The sequence below is a fragment of the Zootoca vivipara genome, chromosome 2 (assembly GCF_963506605.1).
Source record: "Zootoca vivipara chromosome 2, rZooViv1.1, whole genome shotgun sequence".
Lineage (NCBI taxonomy): Eukaryota > Metazoa > Chordata > Lepidosauria > Squamata > Lacertidae > Zootoca > Zootoca vivipara.
Window position 1 is genome coordinate 121,502,226 of NC_083277.1, and position 24,766 is coordinate 121,526,991.

Sequence of the window (24,766 nt, forward strand, 5' to 3'; positions counted from 1 at the left end):
GTCAACGCAAGAGGCACGACCGGCCCCGCCATCCCAACCGAGGGTCTACCACGAAGACCTCACCGACGAATCCGAATCTGACAGGGAGGAAGTACACCGAGTACAGCGGCGCACTCAAGCAGCACACACACCACAGCAGCCTCGACGAGAAGGAGGGAACTGTGCAAGCTGCGGGGAGAACCACGAGAGGAGGACCTGTTGTTTCCGCAACGCAGAGTGCAGGCAGTGCAGAAAATTGGGACACATCGCCCGGGTGTGTCGGGCTCGACTCACCCGTCGACAAGCATCAGATGACCGACCCAGGAGCCCCAGGTCACACGGCACCATGCACCAAGGCAACTCGACGGAGATCACGGACTACCAGGTATTCCAGTTGCCCCATCCCAGCACAGAGAAAATTTATATAGAGGTACAGATAGAGGGAGCCCCATGCCGCATGGAGCTGGACACGGGTTCAACTCTATCCATAATCTCGGCCCGAACATTAAGGGAACTGTGCCCTAATGGGGGTCCCAAACTAAGGCCGGCCCCATTCACCCTCCGGGACTTCCAGAAACGTAAGGTCCCTACAATGGGGGTGGGGACCTTCAGGGTGCAATATCGAGGGCGAAAGCAACAATTGGACTTGCTGGTAGTTAAGGGCCCCTACGTTAGCTTACTGGGACTGGCATGGTTTGGACCTCTGGGGCTAGGGGTGAACCGCACTAGCTTACAAGTGGACGTGGACGCCATATGCAAAGAGTTTCCAGGGGTTTTCGATGGGGCATTGGGACGATATACAGGACCCCCCATTGCCCTACAGCTAGACCCCGCTGTACGACCCATCAGGCACAAGGCCCGCCGGGTCCCGTTCGCCCTGAAACCCCGCATAGACGAGGAATTGGACCGGCTCGTGGAGCAAGGAGTGCTGGAGCCGGTGCCCAACGCCCCCTGGGAAACTCCAATTGTCACACCCGTCAAGCCTAACGGTTCGGTCCGCATCTGTGCAGACTACAAATGCACCATAAACAAGGCTCTCACGGCCCATGCATACCCAGTGCCAGTGGTCAGCCATGTCCTCGCCACCCTGGCTGGGTCAAAAATCTTTGGCAAACTGGACTTGGCCCAAGCGTATCAACAGTTGCCTGTGGACGAAGCCACAGCAGAGGCTCAGACGATTGTGACGCACAGAGGGGCATTCAGAGTAAAGCGGCTGCAATTTGGCGTTAGCGTGGCACCAGGCATATTCCAGAATCTAATGGACTCTCTCCTTAAAGGGATTCCAGGCGTCACCCCCTTCTTCGATGATGTACTGATCGCCGGGCCCACACCAGAGGAATTTGAGGACCGCCTCCGCTCCGTCCTGCACCGTTTCCAGACGGCGGGCCTCAAGGTGAAGCGGGAAAAGTGTTTACTGGGAGTGCCGCAGGTGGACTTTCTGGGATTTAAGGTGGACGCAGAAGGGGTCCATCCAACCGGTGACAAGGTACGGGCCATTTGTGAGGCCCCAGCGCCCAAGAGCAAGCCCGAACTTCAGTCATTCTTGGGACTATTGAACTTTTACCATGCCTTCCTTCCCCATAAGGCAGCGGTAGCGGAGCCCCTACACAGACTCCTAGATAAAAGGGCCCCTTGGGTGTGGGGCCAGCGACAAAGGGCCGCATTCCAGGCAGTCAAGGACTTGCTCGTCTCGAACTCGGTCTTGGCACACTTCGACGAGAGGCTGCCAGTGGTGCTGGCATGCGACGCCTCTCCCTATGGCATCGGCGCTGTCCTGGGACACCAACTCCCGGATGGAAGAGAGGTGCCGGTGGCATACTTCTCCCAGACGCTTGCTGCAGCCGAACGAAACTACTCACAGATTGACAAGGAGGGTCTGGCAATCGTGAAGGGCGTAAAAAAATTCCATGATTTCTTGTACGGGCGGCCCTTTACCATAGTGACTGACCACAAGCCGTTGCTTGGCCTGTTTGCCCCCGAGAAGCAGACCCCCCAAGTGTTGTCTCCACGTGTCCTCAGGTGGTCAATTTTCCTTGCCGGCTACCAGTATGCACTAATCCACCGCCCTGGGAAGGCGATGGGCCACGCAGACGCACTCAGCAGGCTACCACTACCAGAAACAGGCCCCGACCCAGCGCCTGCGCAAGAGGTTATGACCCTGGAGCTGCTTCCCGACCGACCCATTCAGGCACAAGAAGTTGCGCACCATTCCACAAAAGATAGGGTCATCTCCCGGGTCCTGGACTGGGTGTGGCGAGGATGGCCCAGCAGCAGCCCCGGGCCAGAATTCGCTGGCTACACAAACCGCAAACATGAACTGTCGGCCCACAAGGGGTGCCTGTTATGGGGAAGCAGGGTTGTTGTTCCCCAGCCCCTCCGCAAAAGGGTCCTCACAGCCCTACACGAGACACACCCAGGGGTAGTGAGGATGAAGGCCCTTGCCAGGAGTTATGTGTGGTGGCCGGGGATTGACAGAGAGATAGAGGCCTGGGTCCAACACTGCCAGACCTGCCAAGAATCCCGCCCGGATCCCCCAAGGGCCCCAGTCCAGCCCTGGGAGTCCGCCCGACATCCATGGTCACGCTTGCACGTGGACTTCGCTGGCCCCTTCCAGGGAAAAAACATTCTTCATAGTGGTGGATTCCTACACCAAATGGCTGGAGGTCGCACTGGTACCGTCCACTTCTACGGCGGCAGCCATCCGGGTACTACGTAAGCTGTTTGCAACCCACGGGCTCCCTGACACCCTCGTCTCGGACAATGGAACCGCATTCACGTCAGAGGAGTTCCAGACCTTCACAGCGCAGAACGCCATCCGCCACATCCGCTCAGCACCATTCCACCCTGCCACCAATGGCCAAGCGGAGCGCATGGTGCGGACCACCAAGGACAGCCTCCGCCGCATAACACAAGGGGACTGGGAATACCGCCTTGCCGCATTTCTTCTAGCACAGCACAGCACCCCAAGCACAACGACGGGCCGGAGCCCAGCTGAACTACTCATGGGCCGGCGCCTTGCAACTAGACTGGACCGACTTCACCCCGACAGAGCTCAGGATGAGGTAGTGGTGGGGAAAGGCAGGAACCCCCGGACATTTGTGGCCCAGGACCCAGTGTATGCAAAGAATTTTGGGGCAGGCCCAGCATGGGTACCCGCCACAGTCACCAAGGTGACCGGTCCCGTGTCGTACGAGGTACTAACGGAAGGGGGGCAATGTTGGCGCCGCCACTGCGACCAGCTACGGCGACGATTCCCAGGAGGAACCCGGGAGGAGAGCGGGACAGAGGGGTCCCAAGGGGACAGCAGGGCAGTGAGGCCTGTAGAGCGAGAGGGGTGGGCAGGGGAAGCAGAAGCAGTAGGCACAGAGGGGCGCCCCGAGGCTGGAAGGACACCGGAACCAGAGTCACAACCTAGTGGTTCAGTGGCGCCAGACCAGACAGCCCCGGCACAGCCAGCAGCCTCGGAACACGAGCCAGAACCAGAACCCCTGACCAAGGAACACCCCAGGCCACAACGCACACGGAGGCGGCCAGCAGACCTTGGGGACTACGAATGCAACTTCCCGGGCAGGACTGGAACTTAGAGGGGAGGGGTGTTATGTACTGAGCTGAATCCTAGAACAATAGGATTCAGAATCAGCGGGAGCTACCCAATCCAACTCCAGGTGGAAGTGAATCCGCAACCTGATTGGCCTGCGGGAGCAGCCAATCAGGCGGCTGGCAGAAGTGAATCTGCTACCTGATTGGCCTGTAGGAGCAGCCAATCAGGCTGCAGGCAGAAGTCAATCCACAATATAATTGGCCCACAGGTGTACCCCTGAAGTAGCCAATCACGCAAGGCCCATTGTGTAAATAATGTATATAAGCAGATGGTTTTGGGAAAAGAGCCATTCGTCTTCTCTTCTTCTCCCTGATGAATATGAGCTGAATAAAGAGCATGAAATTCACTCTCGACTCCGAGTATATTTCAGAGACCAACTAAGTTTGTCATTGGTATGAGCTTTCGTGTGCATGTTATCTGAAGAAGTGCGCATGCACACAAAAGCTCATACCAATGACAAACTTAGTTGGTCTCTAAGGTGCTACTGGAAGGAATTTTTTTTTATTTTGTTTCGACTATGTCAGACCAACACGGCTACCTACCTGTAATAAGATGAGCAGTTATGCATTGCCAAACATTGTGCACCACACAAAAATAACACTAATTTGCATATTTGATAAATATGCATAGATGCAAGTTTAGAAAGATTTACTATAATTTAAATAGAAATGCAATGTATCTTGTCCTAGTGGTGAGCGCTGCAAACTCTTGATGGGCAACTCTTGATGGGCAACTTCAAGGCTTCAGCTTGTCAGTCCAAGAGGACACCTAGAGCAGTGTTTCCCAACCTTGTGCCTCCAGATGTTTTGGGACTACAACTCCCATCATTCCTGACCACTGGTTTTGCTAGCTAGGGATGATGGGAGTTGTAGTCCCAAAACATCTGGAGGCACAAGGTTGGGAAACACTGACCTAGAGGACTGGCATCCAAATAATAAATTGCCCCCTATAAATTGGGACACATGAGTCCTGTCTGTCAAATGGCAGCAACCATAATGGGTAAAGGAGAGGGAGTGAATGGGGGTGGGGGGAATGGGGAAGGCGTGGGCTTCAGGGAGATGGGGAGTCATGAAGATGAAGAAAAGGTACAGGTGGGAGAAGGTATGGATTGTGTGGCTAAATCAGGCTTCCTCAAACTCAGCCCTCCAGATGTTCTGAGACTACAATTCCCATCATCCCTGACCACAGGTCCTGCTAGCTAGGGACTATGGGAGTTGTGGGCCAAAAACATCTGGAATGCCGAGTTTGAGAAAGCCTGGGCTAAATGCTGGAGGTGATGGTGGCTCATATATATATATATATATATATATATATATATATATATATATATATATATATATATATATATATATATAACTAGCAGCCTCATACCCAACATTGCTTGGGAATTCTAAGAAACCCCCAAGCCAGTGCAGTTTTGAAAGCAGTGTTAAAATAGTGCCATTGTGAAAGTTGCAGGATTCAAAATGGTGTCCAATTTGGTTCCCTTATCTTAAGCACTGCATAGTGAATGGATGAACAACTTTCCAAAATATATAGTTGATACACACACAAGCATTTTTTGTTTTAAATGTCACTGAGTCAGAGATGAGTTTTCATCATCCAAGGTTGAGAAGGCAAAGCCCACATCTCTCTTTCCTATTATGCTGTAGTGAGTACATGCTGACTAGAGAACTGTAATGTAACAGGGAGGGAGGGAATGAAGTGAATAGTCATAGCTCCCTCCCAATTTTGAAAGAACTGGGGGTTGGGGAATTTGCAACATGATCTATCTGTCATCTTCTCCCTTCATATCATGACATGCATACCTATGACTGGAAAGGGAGGGAATAATGCAGCTCTCTCTTATGGCGAGGTGAGGACTTGTGAGATTCACATGAGATGGGAAAGGGTTTGCTCATTGATAATTTCTTCCAGCACAATTGGTGTCCCATATGACACCAACCAGCCTCTTGGCCAGTTGCCAGAAAAAGGATTTAAAGTGAGGCCCCACCCACAAATGCAACTGATGTTTCACTGATATGTCCTTCTTTCCAGACTTTTCTGGTCCTTTCAAAAGTGATATCTAGCTGGCTTCCTTTATAAACGAAAACCACCCTGCACCTGCTCAGAGGCAGATAAGTTCCAGTACAGTATTTTGAAAGCAGACACTGGCAAACTTGAGACAAATGCAAGTGCTGGAGAAAACACTGGTTTTAAATGCACCCCCCCCCAAAAAAAACCATGTACACAGATGTATTAAACAGATAAGGAGGGAATGTGTCAAAGCTAAGCTCCAAGAGATGATCCAGGGATACCGGAGTCAGGAAGGCATTGCTGCTTAGGCAAGATCTCAGACCAATCAGGAACCCTTTTAATAGGCCTGCCCATCTAGAAGAGCCCAATAGCCAGCTTGGGGGGGGGGGACAGGGCCAGTCCAGAGCCTGAGACTACTTCACTGCCAAGAAAATGGTCCAAGCTGTAGTTCTCACCACATGGGGCAGTTGCACACAGAATTGAAGATTTCTGCCCTGACAGCTCTTGATGCAATGTGATTTAAAGTGCCCAAAGGGTACACACTCAGGGAGTGTTGGAAGTTTCCCCACTCATCCACACATACCCGTCCACAAGCTGGGCTCTATACTGAAGTGAGACCAATTGGGGGAAATGATCCAGTTAGTGGTCTTCAAATGGCACCTCCCATCTTGGCATTACATGTGATTGGACAGGCCCATGTTAAAGGACATGAGCATGCTGCAGACACCTTGAGTTTAGTCCAGGGATGGGGAAACATTTTGCCCTTCAGATGTTGCTGAATTCCACCTCCCATCAGCCCCAGGCAACATGGCCAAAACGTGGCCAGGTACAATGGTAGTTATAGTCCAGGGACATTGGGAGGACCTCAGGTTCCCAATTCATGATTTAGTCTGCAGGAGTTGTGGGGGTGGGTGGGGGGGCACGGTTGGCATGGGGTTGGCTCTTACAGCCCAAATTGCCCCCAACAAATTGGTTTTTTTCTACTGTAGTCAATAACAAATACGGCCTGCGTTGCAAGAACTGCAAAACCCACATCCACCACAGTTGCCAACACTATGTGGAGTTCCAGCGCTGCTTTGGCAAGATTGTAAGTATTCCCTGCCTGGCCCCATTGCCCAAGTTCCAGCTTCTTGCCACTTGCTCTCCTTAACATGACATGCCATGTGCTTTAGGCTTGGCCGCTAAGTTCAGAGATTGCTTTAGCCACCATAAGGTGGAGGGTGGGAAATGTTTTGGCATGGAGATAAAATCTTCCCCAAAGAGACATGCTAATTTGAGAACTGAGAAATTTCTCTGATTGCTTTAATAAGGAACATAACATTTTATATTTTTTTTCGACTATGTCAGACCAACACAGCTACCTACCTGTAACTATAACAGAATTTGTATGCTCAAAATACTCTTGTGTTCCTGGGCAGTTTAGTGCTTGCAGCTTAAGTAAATCAAACTAAAACAGGCAGGGCAGTCTGGAGCAGGTTGGGCGCCCTGGCGCTGAGGCGCAGAGATCACTTCGGCGTCCTCGCCCTCGCAGCGTCCTGTGCGGCTTCCGCACCGTGCCACCGGGACCTTACCTAGAGCCGGCCCTGAAAACAGAAAGAATTTGTGTCTGCGTGCTGTCATTAGAAGCATGGATCTGGTATCTGGATCTGGTATAGTGTTGAGTTTGATGACTTAAAAAAAACAAAAAACCATTACGAGGACAGAGAATATTGCAATAATTGCTTTTGAAAATGTAGAAAAACCATTTTATATTGATGTGGAACCATCAGCACCTTAACAGTATTATAGAAGTGTGTTGTTTTAATCCATGAGATAGATTCTTGGTCTTCTAGGGTGGGAGTTGTATTTCATTCTTCTGTTGGTATATATCTGAAAAGCAATTTTTAAAAGTTAATACTACTACTACTACTACTACTACTACTACTACTACTAATAACAATTTATTATTTATACCCAGCCCATCTGGCTGAGCCTCCCCAGCCACTCTGGGCGGCTTCCAACAGACATTAAAATACAATAATCTATTAAACATTAAAAGCTTCCCTAAACATTAAGTTAAGAAAAAGAAAACTGCATGGAATCAAGCTGTTCATAATATTTACTTCAGGGATGTAGTCCAGCAATACCTGGAGGGCCCCAGGTTGGAGAAGGCTGTTTTAGGCCAACTGTTTTACCCCTTTCACAGTAGTCCCCAAAGAATCACCAGAGGCTTTTTCCTGCAACCGGTGAAAGTATTTCCAAAAATGAATGTTCCTGCCTTTCTGCCTGGCCCTATTTTTAAAGCTAGGGTAGAGATGCTCTCCAAGGAAAGAGTTTCCCTTCTTCCTTAGTTTTGGGTTCTCCCTTTCACTTGTGCATCCCACTCTTCCTTTGCCCTGCAGCCCCCGGGTTTCCGTCGTGCTTACAGCTCTCCATTATATGGTGCCGAACAACTTTCTGGCGGTAAGTAACCTGTTGCAAGCCTCTACCCATTCAAATGGTTGGCTTCCATTGCCACAAACAGCAGCCTAATTTTGTTGCTGTTGCTTTTCACTCCACAGCAAACCGAAGTGACCCTGTGTTTGAGACGCTGCGGACAGGTGTTGTCATGGCAAACAAAGAGCGCAAGAAAGGGCAGGATGACAAAAAGAACGTAAGGGAGATGGTGTGGGGAAACAGTCATGACACAGAAATATCATCATCTCGTAACCATAGCAGCCTCTCCCAGGGAGAGCCATGGCAAGTGCCCTCCAGATAGGAGTGATGGAATCAGGACTAAATTAGTTCTTAATTAAAGGGTTAATGCCTTTGCAATAAAATAATTAAAGGGTTAATGTGGCTTGCAGTATTTCAGACCTCTTCCTCACCCCACTCCCCTTCTTTGTCGCTATACATTTAACTTCTCCACCCCGCTGGAAGGCTGCAGCCCTCTTTCTCAAGCATTCTGCCATGAGTCTGCTAAAAATATCAACAGTGCAGCTTAGCTCCCCCTTGCCAACCATAACCTTGAGGAACAGTTTATCAGATACCATGGTGCAGGCATTTCCTTGCCCACATCTGCTGCTGCTTCTGTGGGGCAGATAAATGCACAATGTTGTAAAGTGAGACCATGGGTAAGAGAGCTACAATATGGGGAAGAGGAGTTGGGCCCATAAACTGCTGTTGCCAGTAGCAGCCAATACAAGTAAATTTATGAAATATACAAAATATCTTATAATGCTAACATCTAACACATAATACACAATAAAAATCTTAAATAAGGTATTTAATGCATGGTTTCGTTTACGTTAAAAACATAGTACAAAATGCAGCAGACATGTCAACATTTATGCATGTGCAAATATAAATTACCGGTACATCATTCCTACTGCATTAATTAATGTAAAGTATAGCTCTGTTCTTGAACAACAGACGGGGTAGGTGAATCTGACTTCTTCAGCTCTCCAGCAGGAAAGATGATACTTAACCATTTCCTCCCAGCCTTGGAAGACTTAAGGATATAGCAGCTTGAGTTGGCAACCCTATCTCCCCAGATCCTTCTCTGGAGACCTATATAAACCACCCACAAACTGAGGTTCTTTCCTTATCCCCTTCATGCTCCTATGCACATTGTCTTTGAAATATCTGCCAGAAACTCCTGAGGCCCTGCCTAGTTTCACATAACCCATAATTCCCTGTTGTGTGCCACAACCCTGAGTCTTATGTAGCCTCAGTTAGTGAGGATGCTTCATTCCAGTCAACTGCAACAAAGCTGATGCCTTCTGATACATTTCCCATCCTGCTTTCTAGCCATTGGCTGCTATGATGGAGGAGGAAACAGAGGCCCCTAAAAACGAGGGTGGCCAACCTGAGGCAGGTAAGTGTCAGACCTTGGAAAAAACCGCTCTTCAAAGACTCTGCAGTCCAAAGGCTTGTTAGATCTAGAACTCATGTAGACCAATTCTAGAAGAGACCAGATGAACAATACTAAAAATGGGTTGTGGAAATTAATCACCATAAATGAAACCTAGCCACGCTGTATCATACAGTACATACAAATGTGGACATGCAGAGCCATATAGGACTCCAGGGCCTAGGTGTCTGATGAAACACCTTGCATATACCGTATTTTTCTGTCTATAAAATGCCCCCTATTTGGGGGGACTCAGATTTAAGAAAATGGGGGATATATATTCATGTATAAGACGCCCCCTAATTTTTGACATTATTTTTTAGGAAGAAAATTTTTTATACACGGAAAAATACAGCATATGTGCCTGAACGACGAGATCTGGTGGGGATGCTATTGGCAATGGCACATTTGCTTGGAAATTTGGTGTGCAATACCCCTGGAGGGGTGCTGCATGTAGAGAGGGAATTCCTGTGTCTAGATTCAGGGAATCATAGAATCATAGAGTTGGAAGAGACCACAAGGGCCATCCAGTCCAACCCCCTGCCAAGCAGGAAACACCACCAAAGCATTCTTGACATATGGCTGTCAAGCCTCTGCTCAAAGACCTCCAAAGAAGGAGACTCCACCACACTCCTTGGTAGCAAATTCTACTGCCAAACAGTTCTTACTGTCAGGAAGTTATTCCTAATGTTTAGGTGGAATCTTCTTTCTTGTAGCTTGAATCCATTGCTCCGTGTCCGCTTCTCTGGAGCAGCAGAAAACAACCTTTCTCCCTCCTCTATATGACATCCTTTTATATATTTGAACATGGCTATCATATCACCCCTTAACCTTCTCTTCTCCAGGCTAAACATACCCAGCTCCCTAAGCCGTTCCTCATAAGGCATCATTTCCAGGCCTTTGACCATTTTGGTTGCCCTCTTCTGGACACGTTCCAGCTTGTCAGTATCCTTCTTGAACTGTGGTGCCCAGAACTGGACACAGTATTCCAGGTGAGGTCTGACCAGAGCAGAATACAGTGGTACTATTACTTCCCTTGATCTAGATGCTATACTCCTATTGATGCAGCCCAGAATTGCATTGGCTTTTTTAGTTGCTGCATCACACTGCTGACTCATGTCAAGTTTGTGGTCTACCAAGACTCCTAGATCCTTTTCACATGTACTGCTCTCAAGCCAGGTGTCTCCCATCCTGTATTTGTGCCTTTCATTTTTTTTGCCCAAGTGTAGTACTTTACATTTCTCCTTGTTAAAATTCATCTTGTTTGCTTTGGCCCAGTTGTCTAATCTGTTAAGGTCATTTTGAAGTGTGATCCTGTCCTCTGGGGTATTAGCCACCCCTCCCAATTTGGTGTCATCTGCAAACTTGCTCAGGATGCCCTCAAGCCCATCATCCACATCATTGATAAAGATGTTGAATAAGACTGGACCCAAGACAGAACCCTGTGGCACCCCACTAGTCTCTACTCTCCAGGATGAGGAGGAGCCATTGATGAGCACCCTTTGGGTTCGGTCAGTCAGCCAGTTACAAATCCACTGAATGGTAGCATTGTCTAGCCCGCATTTTACCAGCTTCTTTACAAGAATATCATGGGGCACATTGTCAAAGGCCTTGCTGAAATCAAGATAGGCTATATCCACAGCATTCCCTTCATCTACCAGGCCTGCGATTCTGTCAAAAAATGAGATCAGATTAGTCTGACATGACTTATTTTTCAGAAACCCATGCTGACTTTTAGTGATCACAGTGTTCCTTTCTAGGTGCTCATAGACCGTTTGCTTAATGATCTGCTCTAGAATCTTTCCTGGTATTGATGTCAGGCTGACTGGGCGGTAATTGTTTGGGTCCTCTCTTTTCTCCCTTTTGAAAATAGGGACAACATTTGCCCTCCTCCAGTCTGCTGGGACTTCGCCTGTTCTCCAGGAATTCTGAAATCACCTCTGCCATTTATTTTAATTCTCTTGGATGTAGTTCATCTGGCCCTATAGATTTAGCCATAATCTATAATATTATATTATAGATTAAATAGTTTGGCATATTGAGAATCTTGGATTTGATTTTAAAAGCAGCATCCCACACTCAAGTTGCCAAACATCTATGTGTGCAAAAATAAGCTTGAAAATATATGGGCTGAGATATAGGAACAACATAGGAAGCTGCCTTATTACTGAGCTGGTCCATTGGTCCATCTAATTTAGTATTGTCTGTATTGAATAGCCCTGGAAAGTCTAAAACTTTAAGGAATTTCAGACAGTATACATTCCCAGTTCTAAATGGATATGTTGGGGACTTTTTGCATCCTACCCTTCACCATACCAGAAGGAGTCGCATTGGGATTTCTGAAGAGTTGGACTTCAGTGCCTTCCTTTAGTGCCACTTTCCATGACTACCTGTAGAATGAATGATGCAAAATTAACAAATGTGTGCCAGTTTGCTTTACATAATTTATGTAGATTGAGATATCCAGCTCGTCTTGGTGCAGTTGGGTTAACTTCCTTCATAATTTTAATTACTGTATTTTAGTTAGCTCTTGCTGTTGTTTACCTAATATATGTTCAATTCAAATGTTGGTGAACTCATCTTTAACAAGTCTTAGATTCCAAGGGAGTCTTTGGGACAATATTGCCTAGTGATTATTATGGAGGGTAGCATTCTTCCAAACCCTTTTGGAACCTCTTCTTCTTCTTCTTCTTCTTCTTCTTCTTCTTCTTCTTCTTCTTCTTCTTCTTCTTCTTCTTCTTCTTTATTTATTTATACCCCTCCCATCTGGCTGGCTTTCCCCCACCACTCTGGGCGGCTTCCAACAAATACCAAAATACATTAAAATATCACAGATTAAAAACTTCCCTAAACAGGGCTGCCTTTAGGTGTTTTCTAAATGTCAGGTAGTTGTTTATCTCCTTGACCTCTGATGGGATGAAAAATCATATGAAAAAACATATGTTAGAGAAAATAAATTGAAAATGCATTATATTTTGTCTGTTAGAAGAAATTCACACTAAAATGCTGATGAATTACTTTTCAGAATAAATAAATTGCAATTAATGTAGAAATGTGGAAAACTGAAGACTGGAAAAATGAGAAAGTGAGAGAAACCAAAATTGACCTAGGGCCACCATTTCCCTATCCTTACTAGCCCAGGAGTGGTGCTGCCTTGCGGCACTGAAGGGAGAACAGAAAAGTAAAGAAGAAGAAGAAGAAGAAGAAGCAGGACCCTAATGTCCTGCCTCTTCTCCCTTGACTGAATGGCTGTTGCAGTTATGGCAGTCGGCTGCACCTGTCAAGGGTGTGTGTGTGTGTGGGATGTTTTGACACTGTAGGCAAAGCGTCCTGCTGCTGTCTCCCTGACGCTTCCTACCCCTGCCATCACTCCTGCTCTGCCACTGGCCCTGCCACTGCAGCAGCATCCTTGCTCCTGGCTGCGGCCATAATGGAGAGGGGCGGCTCTGCCACCGGAGGCAAATTGCTTCACCTCTTCTCATGGAGGCACCTGTAATACTGGTGGAAGTTGCTGTCTTCCTTGTACTGGTCTCTAGTGGGGAGGGGGAGGGGGGAGAGAGAGAGAACATGAAAAGGCAGTCAGGGCTGAATAAAATGCACAGAGAACTAAACTGGGAACTGCTGCAATCTTGTATGTAAGGGTAATAAACATAGTAAAAGCAACAATGGTGATTTGGAGAGGTTCACTATATGGATTCCTCATTTTTAGGCACTGAAAACTCAACCAGGAGAGAGTGTAGTGATGCCTGGGGAGTGGACAAATTTAGAGTTTCACTCTCCTTTTATCTCCCTCTCTCCCTACTTATGCCCCTATCTGAATGCTGGTTTTTTTGTGTGTGTGTCCAGGACATCCAGAAGCACAGAAGGCTGAGAAGAATACCCCTGAAGATAAGGTACCTGACTCTGCCTGCCCCTTTTCCCCCTTTGGGAGGTGGGGGGTATAATGTGTGCCCTTCCTGAAATGAGATTATCCCCTGGTTTATCTTCCCCCACCTTCTGATATTTGCTGTTACTGCATTGCCTTTTCCTAATTTTCCCGCAGTTTTTATTTACTGTTGCTTATTGTCCTGGAGGCTTTTTAACTGAAAGCTGCTATGGAAATACTTTTAAAAATGGACAGGGTCAGAGTCTATAGCACGTCTGTGAGGAGGCCAGTTTACATGGCTGCCTGTGGCTGGTTCTTCCTGCTTGCAAGGAGATGCTTGAACTCTCTGTGACAGTTATTGTGCGCCGCTGAAGATCTGGCAGTTGGGGAGGGGGCTCTGAGTCCTACTTCACAGGACACATTCCTTTATTTTGAATGACTGCCAGTGGAGAGTCTTCTCTTGGAAGGTGTCCTCTGTTTGAGGGCTCTTCAAGTCTCATTTCAAGATAAAGAACCATAAAACTAAAGAACAGAAGCACTGAAGTTGCCCATCAACCGTTAGCAGCACCTGGTGAGCAGACTGAGCAGGCACACAAATAACTTTTGGTCTTCCCCACTACAATGAGATGTATTGCTCTTTATCGTCAATATTTATAAATTTGCATTTATGCACACTGGAGTCATTGTTTTAGGTGGTGCAAAAATCACTCTTTTTGCAATACACAACTGTCCACCTTATCTGGCAAGGGTGGATTTTGGGAAGTGTATGTATAGGCCATTCCTTTTGAACCTTGAAGAGGACGCAGGTGGCGCTGTGGGTTAAACCACAGAGTCTAGGGCTTGCTGATCAGAAGGTCAGCGGTTCGAATCCCTGCGACGGGGTGAGCTCCTGTTACTCGGTCCCAGCTCCTGCCAACCTAGCAGTTCGAAAGCACGTCAAAGTGCAAGTAGATAAATAGGTACCGCTACAGCGGGAAGGTAAACGGCATTTCCATGTGCTGCTCTGGTTTGCCAGAAGTGGCTTTGTCATGCTGGCCACATGACCTGGAAGCTGTACGCCGGCTCCCTCGGCCAATAATGCGAGATGAGCGCGCAACCCCAGAGTCGGTCACAACTGGACCTAATGGTCAGGGGTCCCTTTACCTTTACTTTTTATGTATAGGCCATTCTTTTTGAACCTTGAAGAGGACGCAGGTGGTGCTGTGGGTTAAACCACAGAGCGTAGGGCTTGCCGATAAGAAGGTCGGCGGTTCGAATCCCTGCGATGGGGTGAGCTCCCGTTGCTTGGTCCCAGCTCCTGCCAACCTAGCAGTTCGAAAGCATGTCAAAGTGCAAGTAGATAAATAGGAACTGCTACAGTGGGAAGGTAAACGGCGTTTCCATGCGCTGCTCTGGTTCGCCAGAAGCGGCTTTGTCATGCTGGCCACATGACCTGAAAGCTGTATGCTGGCTCCCTCGGCCAATAACACGAGATGAGCACCGCAGCCCTAGAGTCGGTCACGACTGGACCTAATGGTCAGGGGTCCCTTTACCTTTACTTTTGAACCTTGAAGAGACCTTGGGTTTCCTCGATGCTCTCCTAAACTCCATTGCTTAAGTCTTGATGGGCTCCTTTCTTCTCTTGCACAGAATAAAAAGCAGCAACCTGGGTTCCAGCAGTCTCACTACTTCATTGCACTCTATCGCTTCAGAGCTTTGGAGAAGGATGACCTGGATTTTCAGTAAGTGGTTTGGAATTTGTATGTGTTGGTCAGAGTTTACCAAGCTCAGATGATCTTGAATTCACTGTCTTGCAGAGACAAATCCCAGCATGGAAATGTCTGGGTTGTGTTTCTCATACCCTTAGCCAACCTGATGCCAACAGAATCTAGATCTTAGAGGTTACTTCTGGCTGTCACCTACCTATAAACCATTTCACTTGTAGCAGGATGTGGCTGCTTGCTTGCTCATGGAAGCCAGGCGGTCAAAACATGCTGTGCTGATTCTGTACTAGTTGGGCAGTTCCAGACCCAATTCATAATACTGGGTTTGACTTTAAAAGCCCTAACCTAAATGGCTTGGAGGAGCCAGGTTACTTGAAGGACCTGCCTGGAGACATATTTGTTTACCTTTATATACCACATGATGCTATCTTCACAACAGGCCTGAGAAGTAGGGATTGGCCCAAGGTGAGCTTCATGGTTGAGTGGGGGTTGGAACCCAGTGTTGGAGGCCACACTCATTGAAACTTCCTTTAAATTCAGTCAGACTGGCAGCTGCTATACACAGGGCTTTCCCTTGTGGAAGTTCCTCTCAAGGGCCGTACCCTTGGCCCTCCTCGGTTTCAGTATTTAAAAAGACTTTGAAAGTGCACCTCTTCCACAATGTCTTTTAATTGATGGAATTTTTGGCCATGCTGCTGTTGCATTGATGTTTAATTGTTTTGGTTCTGGAAATGGTTTTTATACCGGCAGAATTATATTTTAATGTATTGTTGGGGATGTATTTTTTAAAAGGTTGAAAGGTTAATTGTAATATTATTGTGTTTCTGCCACCCTGGGTTCTTTTGGGAGGAAGAACAGAGTAGAAATTTAATAAAATAAACAAAGAAATAAAATGTTTGTAGTTTGTTCACTGACTTGGGTGGCATTGGTCAAGAAAGGTGGCTTATAAATGTTGAAATAAAGAAATCAGTAAGGTTTCACATGTTTGCATTTCCTTTTTTGCTTTTTAAAAAATTCAACAAACCATACAAAAATAAAAAAACCATATCAAAAACACACACTTTATTATCAAACACACACACACACACAATTTTATGTAAAACCAATTTCAAATCTAAAATGAAGGATTCCCCGAATCCCGTGACTTCCCTCCACCCCCTCCCCTGGTTCCTTATTTTTCCTTTCCAAATCCATATCATTATTACTCCCCCCAAAAAACCCATCCAATTTCTCCTATAGTATCTCTAAGATGACAAGTGTTCTTAAAATCCTGCCAATGATGTTGACTTGCAACAATACCTTTTAATATATACATTAAGCATTCCCCAATCTTTTTTAAAATTCTTATTGTCTTGGTCTCTGAGCTCATGTTTCCATTTCTGACACTGAAAATAATATTTGTGCTAGGGAACAATAGTGATGGGTAAGTTTGCTTTTCCCAGTTGACTGAGCAGTAATTTTATAGCTAGTGGTTTGGTGGTGATGACACTAGAATAATAAAATGTAAACCCAGTTTCCCATCAGTAATATACTGTTGCCATTATGGGGGAAACACCTGAAAGATCACAGTTGAAAGGGGGAAGTTCTTTAGGGTGGGATGCAAATGCAAAGAACACAGTTAGAACTGAGGAGCTGAGCCAAAAGATCCATTGCCAGGTTTTACTTCACACTGAAGGATTTCATAGAATCATAGAGTTGGAAGAGACCACAAGGGCCATCCAGTCCAACCCCCTGCCAAGCAGGAAACACCATCAAAGCATTCTTGACATATGCCTGTCAAGCCTCTGCTTAAAGACCTCCAAAGAAGGAGACTCCACCACACTCCTTGGTAGCAAATTCCACTGCCGAACAGCTCTTACTGTCAGGAAGTTCTTCCTAATGTTTAGGTGGAATCTTCTTTCTTGTAGTTTGAATCCATTGCTCCGTATCCGCTTCTCTGGAGCAGCAGAAAACAATCTCTCTCCCTCCTCCATATGACATCCTTTCATATATTTGAACATGGCTATCATATCACCCCTTAACCTTCTCTTCTCCAGGCTAAACATACCCAGCTCCCTAAGCCGTTCCTCATAAGGCATCGTTTCCAGGCCTTTGACCATTTTCCTTTTTAAAAAATTATTATTACACTTAAATGCCGCTTTTTCTCCAAAGAGCTCAAGGTGACATACTTGGTTCTGCCTCAAGCACCTCTAATCCTGAGTGAATGACCGTATCCCACATAGGAAGGCTAATGCTGGGATTTGACTTGACAGCTTGACAGCCGTCTTAGGACAGCTTCTCATGGGGTGCTATGAAAATATGGCATTGCATGTGCAGATTTGGGCAGCAATAGGGAGGAGAGCAGAGCCCCATACAAAACATACCCCAGCTGATGCCTTCACACTAAGGCCATCTACTGGGTCTTGTTGTGATGTGTGGTGCAGAAGAATAAATAGGGCAGTTGCTAGGCAAGTACCAATGCTCACTGATGACTCCCATCCTTTGCTGAGTGGTGGTAGCAATAAAAAGGAGGTTTGTTTGGGCCGGTCTTAGTCAAGCTCCTAGGTTGGGGGACAGATTTAGTAAACCTGTCCAAGACTCCAGAATTTCTGTGGGCAAATTGGAACATACGGTTTACCATCGTTTGTGGCAATATTTTAACTTCAGACTCATTCTCTTTCAGCCCGGGGGACAAAATTGCCATTGTTGATGACTCCAATGAAGAATGGTGGCGGGTAAGAAGGAGATGTGCCATGGAGGGGGCAGGGAAGATCTATAACAAGCAGAAGATAACTTGTGTTTCTGCTTCAGGGCAAAATCTGGTCATTTGAGGGGAAAGTGTTAGATCTCTTAGAACTGATGTAAAAAATAAAAAATAAAAAGAACTTTAGTAAGTGGTGGGGCCACAAACATTATTTGGGGCTTGTCTCAGTTGTGGTTTCAGAGCTATCCCCCTTGATGTTGACTTGCAAGCTCCCTTGATATCTCAGTTATGGGCTTCAGTGCTGGTCAGGGCATGTTCACATGGTAAATGTAAACTGGTTTAACTATGGATGTTGCCAGGGACATTCTTATAATGAGGGCAGGAATCCCAAACCCTGGAACTTTTGTGCTGTGCCCTGTATCTCCTGCCGCTTTCACCACATTTGAACTGTCCTAATTAGCGGCAAGCAGAAGAGTGTGGCTTTCTGGTGGTTTGACTTCTTTACACCTTCACCCCATGTGCGACAATCTTCTAGGGCAAGAAGATTGGAGAGATTGGTGATAAAATTGGATACTTCCCACCAAACTTTATTATCCGGGTACGTGCAGGAGAACGGGTACACAAAGTGATGCGGTCCTTTGTGGGCAACAAAGAAATTGGGCAGATCACACTAAAAAAGGATCAGGTAAGTAACTTGGAGGCAACTCTATTCTTTCACAATTAACACCCTACCTCCCCGCTGTCTGCCACTCTTACAGTAGGGATGGCTGTATCAATCTGAGTCAGTTTCACATATGGTCATTCATAAGTTTATTCTATGCATTTCTACATTAAAAACAACAACACATGCATGGGAATTTACATTATTTAATGTCAAATACGCATTTTATGCATTTCTACATTAAAAACAACAACACATGCATGGGAATTTACATTATTTAATGTCAAATACGCATTTTTATATTCATTTTGTACATTTCCTGAGTCAAGAACCTTATTGCAAAATTCAGAGAAGTGTTGAAAACCAAAGGATAATTGGGCTCCAAACTGCATATTCATCTGGGAATTGCCAATCATGGGTGGTTACCTTTAAAAATGCAGACCAAATGAAATTCTTGAGCATTCCTAACTGACTGTGGCATAATTTTGGATTAAATGTTGTGGAGCAGGCAGGAAAATAGTGGCTCAATCATCTGACCCGTAGAGGCCATTCTGAAGTTTCATGAACCCCCCCCCTCCAAAACAAGTATTTCCCATGCTGTCTTAAAACCCATGCATGGCTACAGAATAGTTTTTTGGGGTCTTTCGACCACTGGTATCAGAGCCTTCACCCTGGCAGCCACTTAATAGCAAAAACACTGCTAGCCGTCAGTAGCTTATCTTACCCTTCTCTCCATGCTCTCCATTTGAAAGAGGCTTATCCATCCTTGTTTCCCTTTCTCATTATTAGCCCCATAAACCAGATCCAGAAACAGGAAGTAACCTTCCCAGCCCTAACACGCTTTTGTTTCCAGAATTCCTAGGCCATTTCACACCAGATGCTCAAAACAGTTTTGCATTTTCCAGCTCTGTGCACTGAACGGAAAAAACAAATCTCTTCTCTGCCCCTGTTTCTGTCTCCATACCCTCGCCCCCATGGTCTTTGTTGGAATCATTCAGACATGACAAATAGACTGAAATGAGTCCTTAAGCATCTCTTGTGACACCTTTCCCAGTGTTGAACAGTCTCTTCCATGAGATCCAATTTCTTAGGCACTTAACACTATAATCATCAGTTAAAACGTTAGAAATGCATTATAAAAATGTGGCACCAGAGGATGCTGTAGAGCAGCGAGCCTTCAACAATGGAAAACTGCATTGTGAGTTATATAACATTATTGTTAATAACGTTTTTACAGATCAACGTAGATCCGGCCCAAGCATCTCCTAGGGCCAAACTGAACATGACTTTGATTTTTATTATTTGTTTTGACAATTTATATACCACTTAATTGCAATAGTCTCTAAACACTGTACAATAAAGCTTAACAAATACAATAGAGGTAACATGAAATTTAAAACTAACTGTACAATCAGAAGTGGCTTAAGATGCCTACTGAAATCAAAAGGTCCTCATGAGGCACTGGAAGTTCAACAGGTAGTTTTCAACTTCATGTTACCTCTATCGTATTTGTTAAGCTTTATTGCTTATCTAATCTCACCCACAAAATTGGGTCCACAAGACTGAACACATGGAGTGTGGTATTTACAAGCTGTGCATCCGAGCTATAGGGGACCACTAACGGTGACTTTTCTGGAGATCTGAGGGATCTAAGGCAGGGGTCCCCAAACTTATCTCACCGAGGGCCGGTGCCTCTAGCGCTGATCGTGCTGCGGGCCGGAGTGCACGCCCATACGCGTGCGCACACACGATTTCCAGCGCCCCTCCAGCGCGCCAGAACACCAGAAATAGTTTGTGCGCATGCGCCTCCTTCGGCCTGGAAGTGCGCCGGAAAAGACGCTTGCGCATGCGCACAAGCTATTTCCGACGCTCCGGGGACCCGGAAGTGGGCAGCTGCAGCGTGCCGTTAAGAGCGGGCAACGGCAGCGGGCGGGGGGTCGCCAGGGGCCGCATAAAAGAGCCTCGCGGGCCGCATCTGGCCCCCGGGCCTTAGTTTGGGGAAGCCTGATCTAAGGAGTCAGGCATTTCTTAAGGTATCCTGGACCCAAGTTGTACATGAACACACAAATCTTGAACCTGGTCTGGTAGTGTATGAACGGCCAGTGCAAGCTTTTCAGCACTGGAGTTATGTGGCCTCAATAGTCCAGGCCCAGAATTTGACACCAGCTGGATCCCCCAGATCCAGGATCTTAAGCCTTTATCTGGGTGGTTCTAAGCCCCACGACAACATGTTTGTTTGTTTCTTTATGTATTAGCTTAGAGCAAAGCCTTACATGCTGCTCTGTGGCTGCTTTTAAAGGTATTCAGACTTACAGAAATGAGCAATGGCTGTTTTCACTCTTTCTCTGGGAGAGGTGGAAATGGTATAATAGCATGTGACATAGCAAGCTGGCTCTGATTCTTACCTGTTCCCCTTTCTTCCTTCATCCTGCAATAGATTGTGGTGCAGAAAGGTGAGGAGCTGAATGGGTATGTGAAAGTCTACACTGGCCGCAAGGTGGGGCTCTTTCCCGTCGACTTCCTGCAGGAGATCTGAGACCCAGCCCTGGCATTTATGGGTTTCATGGCCAGAGCCGAAGGCCAGGTTGTTTCTTTGGAAAGAGATTCCCAGCTACCAAGGACTCCCTGCAATGGAGCTGGGTTCTGCGAGTGCCTGTGTGGCTCCCAGTGAAGATATTCCACCAGGACCTGTATCTCTGAGCTGGGATACAAGGCGAGGAGCACATAATTTTGTCACCTTTGGGCAGGCTCTCCTCTTGAACTCTGGTGGTGGTGGCAGATTCCAGAATGAGTTTAGCCGTTCATCCACTGATGATGTAAGCCACAGCGGTGCTGGGATGCAGACAAAGCTGTTCTGCTTCCTGTCTGCAAAGGAAGTGGATACTGATTGTTCATGTTGACTGCCAGACTAAACAAGTGGCATTTGCTGCTGCCTCCTGCAGGTGGCACAAAGCTTGTGTGTGTGTGTTTACTTGGAGGCAAATGGCTGCCCCTTGGCTGGTGGTGGTGGGGCAACTCCTAGCATTATTTGGATTGCTTAGATTTTGTTATGTTTTGCCTATATATGTTATCTCTCTCTACCCCTCAGTAGCCTGCTTACCTACTTTAGCGTAAAGCTGCAGGACTTGGAATCAGCATCCAGGAGGGCTAATCAGCTCCAGTTATGTTGAAATCATATACCTCTCCCATTATCCTTTTCTTCCATTTTCCTGTTGTTGTGAAACTGATTCTTTTTAGATTGTTCCCTTTTAGGCACCTTCTGATCTCGCTTATGAGGGAGGCTAGATGTTCTAGACAATTGAATTTCTTTACAACATGTATATACATGCATTTCTCTATACACAGTCAGTGCTGTGACTTTCTTTCTGGGGGAGGGAGCATGCAAAGTGACTAATAACTTGGCCACAGCAAAGTGGGAAGGTTGCATGTTATGGAAAAAGAGCATTGCCTGTTTCTATGATCCTCATAGCTGTCAACCCTCCCTTTTTTGCAGGAAACTCCCTTATTCCAAGCCACAGCTGTCAACCTTCCCTTTTTTTGCTGGAAATTCCCTTATTCCAGCGCCATTTCCAGCTGCTATCCTGGATTGTTAGATATACCGTAGACCAGGGGTTCCCAACAAAATTTTCTCGAGGACCCCTCATCGAGCCGCTATTGTGACAAGGACCCCCATTAATTCCTAATCCTAAAATTAAAAAGTGAGAGCCAAATTAAGAGTCTTTTTATATTTTATATTTATACGTTTTTTACAGTTACAACAGAGTACTCCATCAGTATACAGTTAGTTTTAATTTTCAGTTCTTAATGAGATGAACCACTTTTTAACCAATGGTCCATTTTTAACTACGCAAACTGTAGCTTCCGTGAAAAACAACGCTTTGTTTACAAACACTACTGTTTTGCAAAGAGGCAGCGCGTGCCAGGGAGGAGGGAGGGGAATGGAGAATACAGGGTACCTGCGCAGTAGCGCACAAATGAAGCCGACGCGCGGGAGGTGAGCATTAGTAGAATGCGCGTGCTGCCTCTTTGCAAAACAGTAGTGTTTGTAAAGCGCCACCTAACAGCATACAGCAGAACTACTGCCTCTATCTAATCTAGTTTTGCGCTAGGCTCTGCTCATGCAGGAAGCGGCCAAAACAAAAAATCTGTTATCATACGAAATATATTTAATATATTTTTTATTCTAATAGCATCTTGCGGACCCCTCTGGCATAGCTCGCAGACCCCTGGGGGTCTGCGGACCACCTGTTGGGAACCACTGCCGTAGACTGTCCCTGGGACAGGTGAGGCTGCTGCTGATCCCTTATTTTCAAATCCGAAAGTTGACAGCTATAATGATCCTTGTGCACTCTGGGGTGGCTCAGAAAGGCTAAGATTCCATGCTGAATTGAGCCCTTTGGATGTTATGAGAATAAAACAACAAAGGGTCCACAAGTAATGCTCCCATTCTTCTTTTTCCATGCTTGCATTATAATATCTGATCTGGCCACATGTGCACCTTCTCCACAGAGGTATGCACTTACATGCTCATCTGGAATTCCTGAATCTCTTGGTGGGAGAGAGGCCCCAGAAGATGGTCTGGGTGCTCTTATTTATACATCTGAATCTGCCTTAGTGAAAGTCCAATTCCTTGCATGACAGAGAAGACTGTTTCTCCTTCTAATATTCAAGATTACTGGAGAACAATGATGGAGGGGTAGTGAGGATACTACATAAATTGAGCCTGTCCTGCTCTGAGATATTGCCAGGATTTTGGGTTGCTGAGAAAGTTACAGATAGTATTTGATGACTAGGCTTGTTATGTGGGGTCAGCTCATTTGTAGTATGCAATCTGCTGATACTCTTGGTGCAACTGCACTCATTTCACGAAAGCCTGTGGCCTGCTCACATGTTTATTTGTGCACACATTCTCATGTGCAGTTATGGTGTACGGGGCTTACTTTCACACCTGCACACTGAGGAGGCACTCAACATTTGTTGCCATGAGAGACACATACATTTTGGTGCCCTTCATAGCATCTGTTGATATCAAGAATGCTTTGATGGTGTTTCCTGCTTGGCAGGGGGTTGGACTGGATGGCCCTTGTGGTCTCTTCCAACTCTTATGATTCTATGATTATCCTGATAGCCTGAGAGAGAGAAGTTTTCTCCCTCTCTCTTAACTCTAGAACTCACGGATATCCAGTGAAGCTGAATGCTGGAAGGTTCAGGACAGACAAAAGAAAATACTTCTTCTTCACATAGCTAAACTGTGGAATACGCTCCCCTAATAAGCAGTGGCAGCCACTAACTTGGAGAGCTTTAAAAGAGGATTAGACAATGGAGGGGGGAATAAGGCCATCAATGGCTATTAGCCATAATGGCTATGTTCTGCCTCTGCTGTTGGGAGAGGGCTATTGGGCTCATGTCCTGCTTGTGGCCTGGTTGGCCACCCTGAGAACAGGAATGCTGGACTAGATGGGCCTTTGGCCTGATCCAGCAGGAGGGCTACAAGTTCCCCAATACTGCGTCAATGCCTAGGAAGTCTTCTACTTCCTGTGTCCCCAAAATGGGCACTTTGCAGTTTCAGATAAGTGTCAGGTGGGGGTGGGGGGGAGTGAAAAGGAGAACAAAGCAGGGCTAGGTATTTGCAACACAAGCCTGACCATGTCTACTAAGAAGTAAATCCCACAGAATTAAATGCAGTTTACTCCCAGGTAAGTGGGATTAGGAGAGCAGCCTTTGTCTCTTGTTCATTTTACCTTCTTTACAGCTTTGTGAACTCCAGGTGATTTTTGCGCCAAAGGATTTGTGTTACCAGCTACCTTTCAGCTTCACTCAGAGCTTAAGTTGAATCCTGTGTGGGCAAGGAAGAGAAGTTAGCAAATATGCACTTGTCAGGATATGTGTACAGGAAGTGTTGGCATGGTCCTCTGATCAAGATGGCTTGAGCAATGAAAAATAAATGTATATTGTGGGTGCTAAGTGCTTTTGAATATACACCTCCAGCTGCCTGTCCCAGAACCTTTCAGGAGAGTATCTGCGAGGGGCGATTCAAAGTGGGAATGATGGAGTTGGGCTAGATAAGGCAACATGAAATAAAACATTTTTTTTGGTCCCTAATACAACCTTTCCATAACAAAGCGTAACCCAGTGTCTACACCACCTTACCTGTCTCTTGTCTCATTTGATCTGAAACTACAAGAAAGAAGATTCCACTTAAACATTAGGAAAAACTTCCTGACAGTAAGAGCTGTTCGGCAGTGGAATTTGCTACCAAGGAGTGTGGTGGAGTCTCCTTCTTTGGAGGTCTTTAAGCAGAGGCTTGACAGCCATATGTCAAGAATGCTTTGATGGTGTTTCCTGCTTGGCAGGGGGTTGGACTGGATGGCCCTTGTGGTCTCTTCC

General features: G+C 46.3%; 1 protein-coding gene across 5 annotated transcripts in view; it reads left to right on the forward strand.

Moving 5' to 3' along the window:
• The window catches only part of STAC3 (SH3 and cysteine rich domain 3), a 39,301-nt gene extending 14,958 nt beyond the window's left edge, over positions 1 to 24,343 (forward strand). For 4 of the 5 annotated variants that reach the window (XM_035102184.2, XM_035102193.2, XM_035102212.2 and 1 more), the window contains 9 exons: positions 6,586 to 6,683; positions 7,978 to 8,038; positions 8,137 to 8,228; positions 9,365 to 9,431; positions 13,314 to 13,360; positions 14,962 to 15,053; positions 17,698 to 17,749; positions 18,254 to 18,403; positions 20,817 to 24,343. In XM_035102184.2, the coding sequence (XP_034958075.1) occupies positions 6,586 to 6,683; positions 7,978 to 8,038; positions 8,137 to 8,228; positions 9,365 to 9,431; positions 13,314 to 13,360; positions 14,962 to 15,053; positions 17,698 to 17,749; positions 18,254 to 18,403; positions 20,817 to 20,915 (758 nt within the window). In that variant the 3' untranslated portion in view covers positions 20,916 to 24,343. The remainder of the gene's footprint in view (positions 1 to 6,585; positions 6,684 to 7,977; positions 8,039 to 8,136; positions 8,229 to 9,364; positions 9,432 to 13,313; positions 13,361 to 14,961; positions 15,054 to 17,697; positions 17,750 to 18,253; positions 18,404 to 20,816) is intronic. The other variant, XM_035102203.2, reaches the window with a different exon arrangement.
• The last annotated feature ends 423 nt before the right edge of the window (positions 24,344 to 24,766 follow it).